Source organism: Lolium rigidum, chromosome 3 (assembly GCF_022539505.1).
Source record: "Lolium rigidum isolate FL_2022 chromosome 3, APGP_CSIRO_Lrig_0.1, whole genome shotgun sequence".
Taxonomy (NCBI): Eukaryota; Viridiplantae; Streptophyta; class Magnoliopsida; order Poales; family Poaceae; genus Lolium; species Lolium rigidum.
This window is the reverse complement of record NC_061510.1, coordinates 52373064-52382086: the sequence shown is the minus strand read 5'-3', so window position 1 is coordinate 52382086 and position 9023 is coordinate 52373064. Positions and strand designations below refer to the sequence as shown.

Here is a 9023-nt window from a genome sequence, read left to right as displayed (position 1 = left end):
CGTTCGGCGTGTTGGGACAACGCGTGTGGCGACCACACACGCTCTACGCGGCAGCACGGTAGGATGGATCGATCGTCGCGAAGCTGGAAACCGGACTTGGGCTGGGCTGGGCTAGTGGCTTCCATGGCGGGTCCAGCAGGGAAGACGGGAAACGGCAGATGCAGAGCACCTCTCCATCTCCGCGTGTGAGCTGAGCTGTCCCGCGGACGATCTCATCCTTCCCGCGAATTTTGGAGCCTGATTTGATTCATACATCTTCTTCCCCTCTCATCATCCTCCTCCTACTTAAGCGCGCCTCCGCCCGACTTCCCAGCCACACACGCAAAGGCAACCATAGTCAAGACCACCAAAGCAACCACAGAGCTAGTACCTAGCCACAGCACCAAAGCGAACCATCAGAGCTTCACAGCAGAAACCAAAGCCAAGATGTGCGGTGGCGCGATCCTCGCCGAGCTCATCCCCACCGCGCCCTCGCGCCGGGTCACGGCCGGCCACCTCTGGCCCCAGCCCAAGAAGCAGCAGCAGCACCGGAGGGCCGCTGCGGCCGACGACTTCGAGGCGGCCTTCCGCGAGTTCGAAGCTGACTCCGACTACGAGCAGCATGACGAGGACGACGTGGTGGTGATCGAGGAGGAGGTGGCCGAGAGCAAGCCCTGCCTCTTCAGCAGCAAGCAGCAGCAGGCGGCGCCGGTCAGGCGCAGGAAGCCGGCGCAGTACAGGGGCGTGCGCCGCCGGCCCTGGGGCAAGTGGGCCGCCGAGATCCGCGACCCCGTCAAGGGCGTCCGCGTCTGGCTCGGCACCTTCCCCTCCGCCGAGGCCGCCGCGCTCGCCTACGACCAAGCCGCGCGCAACATCCGCGGATCCAGGGCCAAGCTCAACTTCCCCTCCGCCGCGGCCCCCGCTGCTGCTGCTCCGTGCGCCCGCAAGCGCGCCCGCGCCGAAGCCGCTCCCGCTGCCAAGACAACAGCACCGGTCGTCAACCTCGTCGACGAAGAGGAACACAACGCAACCGCGCACGCGCCGTCCCTCATCAAGCACGAGGCCGAGTCGACCCAGGGCTCCCAGTCCAACAACGCCCTGCCGGACTTCTCGTGGCAGGGCATGACCGCGTTCGACGACGCCGCGACGCGCCCCATCACCGCCCTGGACGTCGAGCAGGTCGCCAAGCGGCAGAGGACAGACACCGACAAGGGCATGACGGCCCCGGCCCCGGCCCCGGCCTCCGACTCCGACTCCGACGCGCTCTTCGACGCGCTCCTCTTCTCCGACCAGTTCCCCTTCTTCGACGGCGCCGCCGCCTACGAGTCCCTAGACACCCTCTTCAGCGCCGACGCCGTGCAGAGCGACGACCCCGCCTTGGGCCTCTGGAGCTTCGACGACGGCTGCCTCGTCGACGAGTGCAGCTTGTCATTCTAGCTCATCGTGCTCCGTTCAATCGGATCCCAGTATCATGTTCATGTCATGCTCATCTTGTACATAGACTAGTTTGTTGTAAGAGCCGACATCGTTGTGAAAGATTTTGCCTATGCCTTGGATGCAAAACCTCGCCCTTTCGTTTTGTGCGTTTCTAATAGGCCAAAGATAAGTTCTTGCTATGTGTGTTCTTGCCATGCCGTCTACCAATTTACCAAATGTTCCAAGTCACTTGATTCCACACAGCTCCTACGGTGATCGTTCAACCAAGAACGCTATGTCCATCCGCATGGTTTTGTTGCCGCCTCTCGATGCATCACCTAAAGGAAGCAACAAACCTTTTTTGCAGCCTTATCTCTGATCTCCATTAACTTCAACATCAGATGACTATATCCTGACCTCCTCCATGCCCGTGCCATGTCGCAATGCCTATGACAGAATCCAACACCATGCAGCAAATCGAAAAGTGATCGTGTTTGCCCTTGTCACTTCGTCATGGATCAAGGCATCAAGCGTTGATTCCCTCTGGGTGAAGGCAGGAATAGCGCTTTTGAGCTTGATTCAACAGTAAAAACTGTGATGGTGAAGCCATGAGCATTGCTTTTCGCTTATCTGATGTGGGGTGGTGGTGAAGTTATCTCCCTCACGAGACAAACAAATTAGTGTTACTTCAGCAGTAGCAACTATTATGCCACAAAATAAAATCTTCTGCCGCTCGAGATTTCAAAGGAAAATTGGTGTTTGTTTTCGTTTGTAGCGTCAAATCTTTTTTTTTTTAGAAGGTAACGTCAAATCTTAGAAATGGTAATTGAGATATAGAGGTCCAACAAGGAGATAAGATCGAGCACGCTTGGCGACCGTTGAGGGCTACACGAAGTGAGAAAAAATAAAGTATTGACAAGAGCGACATGTCTGAATGGCAGGAGATAGTATGATAATACCTCTTTTTCTACAGGAGGCCAAGGTGAACCGAACTTCTTCGGGGTCGAAGAAGCGTCTCGTCGGCGAAAGAAGTTGCATCAGCCCTGACGACGCCATCGCAAACAAACAAAAATGCTATGCTTGCACAGTTGCGTCCTATCTGTCCCGCAAAACCCTTCTGCTGTGTTTGGTTGCAAGGAATTGGGCTCTGAATTGGACAATCTAGAATTGAGGGCCCAATTCTGCTGTTTGGATGTGCTATGTATTGGATTATGGAATTGTTGCCCAATTCTAAGGAGAGGCCCGCGCGAGGCAACTTAACCCGTAGCCCAATTCGGAGGTCCGCAGCTCCGTATTCGCTCGGAATCGAGCCGTCGCTCGCTCTCCTCGCCCGAACCGAGCGCGAGAGCTCTCGCGAAACTCCCCATCGTCGCCTGCAGTACCGCTGCCCACCTCCGCCCTCCTCCTCCCTCCGGCCCCGGCCGGCGGCCCTCCTCCGCCCTCCTCCTCCCTCCTCCTCCCCTCCAGCCCCGGTCGGGCCGCCCTCCTCCGCCCTCCTCCGCCCTCCTCCTCCCTGCATGACCCGAACCCTAGACGAGCGACGGCCGGCGGACGGCGACGGCAGGCGGACGGCGGACGAGCGGCGGACGGCCGGATGAGCGGCGGACGGCCGGACGAGCGGCGGACGAGCCCCTGTGCGGACGAGCTCCTGTACCGGCTTCATGTGTACTGACCACAATTTTTTTTCGATTTTTGCAGATTTGAGGTGAAGAAGTGGTGAGATTAATTTGTGTTGCGACTGATGGCGTGTATTTCACACGTTCGTTGGGCAACCCCAAGAGGAAGGTATGATGAGCACAGCAGCAAGTTTTCCCTCAGAAAGAAACCAAGGTTTATCGAACCAGGAGGAGCCAAGAAGCACGTTGAAGGTTGATGGCGGCGGGATGTAGTGCGGCGCAACACCGGGGATTCCGGCGCCAACGTGGAACCTGCACAACACAACCAAAGTACTTTGCCCCAACGAAACAAGTGAGGTTGTCAATCTCACCGGCTTGCTGTAACAAAGGATTAACCGTATTGTGTGGAAGATGATTGTTTGCAGAGAAAACAAGTAGAAACAAGTATTGCGATAGATTGTATTTCGAGTAAAGAGAATTGGACCGGGGTCCACAGTTCACTAGAGGTGTCTCTCCCATAAGACGAACAGCATGTTGGGTGAACAAATTACAGCTTGGGCAATTGACAAATAAAGAGAGCATGACAATGCACATACATATCATGATGAGTATAGTGAGATTTAATTGGGCATTACGACAAAGTACATAGACCGCCATCCAACCGCATCTATGCCTAAAAAGTCCACCTTCAGAGTTATCATCCGAACCCCTCCGGCATTAAGTTGCAAGCAACGGACAATTGCATTAAGTATGGTGCGTAATGTAATCAACAACTACATCCTTAGACATAGCATCAATGTTTTATCCCTAGTGGCAACGAGCACAACACAACCTTAGAACTTTCGTCACTCGTCCCGGTGTCAATGCGTGCATGAACCCACTATCGAGCATAAGTACTCCCTCTTGGAGTTACAAGCATCTACTTGGCCGGAGCATCTACTAGTAACGGAGAGCATGCAAGATCATAAACAACACATAAGCATAACTTTGATAATCAACATAACAAGTATTCTCTATTCATCGGATCCCAACAAACGCAACATATAGAATTACATATAGATGATCTTGATCATGATAGGCAGCTCACAAGATCCGACAATGATAGCACAATGGGGAGAAGACAACCATCTAGCTACCGCTATGGACCCATAGTCCAGGGGTAGACTACTCACACATCACACCGGAGGCGACCATGGCGGCGTAGAGTCCTCCGGGAGATGATTCCCCTCTCGGCAGGGTGCCGGAGGCGATCTCCAGGATCCCCGAGATGGGATCGGCGGCGACGGCGTCTCGGAATGTTTTCCGTATCGTGGCTCTCGGTATCGGGGGTTTCGTCACGGAGGCTATTTGTAGGCGGAAGGGCAAGTCGAGAGGCGGCACGGGGGGCCCACACCACAGGGCCGCGCGGCCAAGGGGGGCCGCGCCGCCCTAGGGTTTGGCTCCCCGTGGCCCCTCTTCGTCTCGTCTTCGGTCTTCCGGAAGCTTCGTGAGAAAATAGGCCTCCGGGCTTTTATTTCGTCCAATTCCGAGAATATTTCTTTACTAGGATTTCTGAAACCAAAAACAGCGAAAAACAAAGAATCGGCACTTCGGCATCTTGTTAATAGGTTAGTTCCGAGAAAATGCACGAATATGACATAAAGTGTGCATAAAACATGTAGATAACATCAATAATGTGGCATGGAACACAAGAAATTATCGATACGTTGGAGACGTATCAGCATCCCCAAGCTTAGTTCTCGCTCGTCCCGAGCAGGTAAAACGATAACAAAGATAATTTCTGGAGTGACATGCCATCATAATCTTGATCATACTATTTGTAAAGCATATGTAGTGAGTGCAGCGATCAAAACAATGTGTATGACATGAGTAAACAAGTGAATCATAAAGCAAAGACTTTTCATGAATAGCACTTCAAGACAAGCATCAATAAGTCTTGCATAAGAGTTAACTCATAAAGCAATAATTCAAAGTAGAGGCATTGAAGCAACACAAAAGAAGATTAAGTTTCAGCGGTTGCTTTCAACTTGTAACATGTATATCTCATGGATATTGTCAACATAGAGTAATATAATAAGTGCAATAAGCGAATATGTAGGAATCAATGCACAGTTCACACAAGTGTTTGCTTCTTGAGGTGGAGAGAAATAGGTGAACTGACTCAACATTGAAAGTAAAAGAATGGTCCTCATAGAGGAAAAGCATCGATTGCTATATTTGTGCTAGAGCTTTGATTTTGAAAACATGAAACAATTTTGTCAACGGTAGTAATAAAGCATATGCATCATGTAAATTATATCTTATAAGTTGCAAGCCTCATGCATAGTGTACTAATAGTGCCCGCACCTTGTCCTAATTAGCTTGGACTACCTGGATTATCACCGCAATACATATGCTTTAACCAAGTATCACAAAGGGGTACCTCTATGCCGCCCTGTACAAAGGTCTAAGGAGAAAGCTCGCATTTGGATTTCTCGCTTTTGATTATTCTCAACTTAGACATCCATACCGGGACAACATAGACAACGAGATAATGGACTCCTCTTTTAATGCTTTAAGCATTCAACAACAATTAATTCTTTTCTCATTAGAGATTTGAGGATGTTTGTCCAAAACTGAAACTTCCACCATGGAACATGGCTTTAGTTAGCGGCCCAATGTTCTTCTCTCACAATATGCATGCTCAAACCATTCAACTCAGTGTAGATCGCCCTTACTTCGGACAAGACGAACATGCATAGCAACTCACATGAAATTCAACAATGAGTTGATGGCGTTCCCCGCAAACATGGTTATCGCACAACAAGCAACTTAATAAGAGATAAAGTGCATAATTACATATTCAATACCACAATAGTTTTTAAGCTATTTGTCCCATGAGCTATATATTGCAAAGGTGAATGATGGAATTTTAAAGGTAGCACTCAAGCAATTTACTTTGGAATGGCTGGAAAATACCATGTAGTAGGTAGGTATGGTGGACACAAATGGCATAGTGGTTGGCTCAAGTATTTTGGATGCATGAGAAGTATTCCCTCTCGATACAAGGTTTAGGCTAGCAAGGCTTGTTAGAAACAAACACAAGGATGAACCGGTGCAGCAAAACTCACATAAAAGACATATTGAAAACATTATAAAACTCTACACCGTCTTCCTTGTTGTTCAAACTCAATACTAGAAATTATCTAGACCTTAGAGAAACCAAATATGCAAACCAAATTTTAGCATGCTCTATGTATTTCTTCATTAATGGGTGCAAAGCATATGATGCAAGAGCTTAAACATGAGCACAACAATTGCCAAGTATCACATTACCCAAGACATTTATAGCAATTACTACATGTATCATTTTCCAATTCCAACCATATAACAATTTAACGAAGGAGAAACTTCGCCATGAATACTATGAGTAGAAACCAAGGACATATGTGTCCATATGCTACAGCGGAGCGTGTATCTCTCCCATAAAGTGAATGCTAGGATCCTTTTTATTCAAACAAAACAAAAACAAAAACAAACCGACGCTCCAAGAAAAAGCACATAAGATGTGGTCGAATAAAAATGTAGTTTCAGGGGAGGAACCTGATAATTTGTTGATGAAGAAGGGGATGCCTTGGGCATCCCCAAGCTTAGACGCTTGAGTCTTCTTGATATATGCAGGGGTGAAGCACCGGGTGCATCCCCAAGCTTAGAGCTTTCACTCTCCTTGATCATGTTGCATCATACTCCTCTCTTGATCCTTGAAAACTTCCTCCACACCAAACTCGAAACAACTCATTAGAGGGTTAGTGCACAATATAAATTGACATATTCAGAGGTGACACAATCATTCTTAACACTTCTGGACATTGCATAATGCTACTGGACATTAGTGGATCAAAGAAATTCATCCAACATAGCGAAAGAGGCAATGCGAAATAAAAGGCAGAATCTGTCAAAACAGAACAGTTCGTATTGACGAATTTTAAAATGGCACCAGACTTGCTCAAATGAAAATGCTCAAATTGAATGAAAGTTGCGTACATATCTGAGGATCATGCACGTAAATTGGCATAATTTTCGGAGCTTCCTGCAGGGCAGTGGGCTCAGATTCGTGACAGCAAAGAAATCTGGAACTGCGCAGTAATCCAAATCTAGTACTTACTTTTCTATCAACGGCTTAACTTGGCACAACAAAACTCAAAACTAGGATAAGGAGAGGTTGCTACAGTAGTAAACAACTTCCAAGACACAAAATAAAAACAAAGTACTGTAGGTAAAAACATGGGTTGTCTCCCATAAGCGCTTTTCTTTAACGCCTTTCAGCCTAGGCGCAAAGTGTGTATCAAGTAACATCAAGAGATGAAGCATCAACATCATTACCAGCGGTGTTGGGAGTTTTATCAATTTTAGGCCTATAGTAATTCTTTGGTTTAGGCACCTTAGAGACATACATGAATTTTTGCTCCTTACCCACATAAGCTTTCTCATTAAATTTAAGAGAAGAAAAAGTTGAACCCAATTTTCTCATAGCTTCTTCAAGTTTACCAATTCTATGGGTTTGATTATCATGGATAGCACAAGTTTCTAGAGTAGCAATTCTTTCATTAATTCCTCCTAGGATTTTATCAAGTTTATCAGTATTATCCAATAATATTTCCATTTTAGTTTCAATGCTACAATTTTTCTCTATGGTTTCCAATTTTTTCATAACATCCTCAAGGGAGGTTTCACTTTTAGTTTCATTAACAGGTGGTGTTCCAAATAAACTCTCAATAATGCAACTAGCTTCTAAAGCGGGAGCACCTAGGAAGTTACCTCCCGCGAGACAATCAAGAACATATCTATTCCAGCTAGAGATACCAACATAAAAATTCCCGAGTAGGATAGTGGTGGAGTGTTTCTTAGTGCACCTATTATGGGCATCACTAATTCTATACCAAGCATCTTTTAAACATTCTCCCCCTTGTTGCTTAAATGAACGAACTTCAACTTCAGGATTACTCATTTTAGCGATAGTAAATAAAGTGAACTAGATAAAGTAAATGCAAGTAAACTAAATTTTTTTGTGTTTTTGATATAGCAAACAAGACAACAAATAAAGTAAAGCTAGCAACTAATTTTTTTGTATTTTGATATAGTGCAGCAAACAAAGTAGTAAATAAAATAAAGCAAGACAAAAACAAAGTAAAGAGATTGAGAAGTGGAGACTCCCTTGCAGCGTGTCTTGATCTCCCCGGCAACGGCGCCGAAAATATGCTTGATGGCGTGTATTTCACACGTTCGTTGGGCAACCCCAAGAGGAAGGTATGATGAGCACAGCAAGCAAGTTTTCCCTCGAAAGAAACCAAGGTTTATCGAACCAGGAGGAGCCAAGAAGCACGTTGAAGGTTGATGGCGGCGGGATGTAGTGCGGCGCAACACCGGGGATTCCGGCGCCAACGTGGAACCTCGCACAACACAACCAAAGTACTTTGCCCCAACGAAACAGAGTGAGGTTGTCAATCTCACCGGCTTGCTGTAACAAAGGATTAACCGTATTGTGTGGAAGATGATTGTTTGCAGAGAAAACAGTAGAAACAAGTATTGCAGTAGATTGTATTTCAGTAAAGAGAATTGGACCGGGGTCCACAGCTCACTAGAGGTGTCTCTCCCATAAGACGAACGAACATGTTGGGTGAACAAATTACGCTTGGGCAATTGACAAATAAAGAGAGCATGACAATGCACATACATATCATGATGAGTATAGTGAGATTTAATTGGGCATTACGACAAAGTACATAGACCGCCATCCAACCGCATCTATGCCTAAAAAGTCCACCTTCGAGTTATCATCCGAACCCCTCCAAGCATTAAGTTGCAAGCAACGTGACAATTGCATTAAGTATGGTGCGTAATGTAATCAACAACTACATCCTTAGACATAGCATCAATGTTTTATCCCTAGTGGCAACAAGCACAACACAACCTTAGAACTTTCTCGTCACCGTCCTGTGTGTCAATGCGGCATGAACCCACTATCGAGCATAA

At 47.1% G+C, this 9023-nt stretch overlaps 1 protein-coding gene across 1 annotated transcript; it reads left to right on the top strand.

The window, feature by feature from the left end:
- Window positions 1-345: 345 nt before the first annotated feature.
- Window positions 346-1448, top strand: LOC124696075 (ethylene-responsive transcription factor 1-like). The gene has a single exon (XM_047228857.1). It carries the CDS (start codon window positions 427-429, stop codon window positions 1414-1416), a length of 990 nt encoding a protein of 329 aa, XP_047084813.1. The 5' UTR covers window positions 346-426; the 3' UTR covers window positions 1417-1448.
- The last annotated feature ends 7575 nt before the right edge of the window (window positions 1449-9023 follow it).

What these genes read in the sequence shown, in the direction of transcription:
- LOC124696075 (XM_047228857.1), top strand. Translation starts at nt 427, where the DNA reads ATGTGCGGTGGCGCGATCCTCGCCGAGCTCATCCCCACCGCGCCCTCG.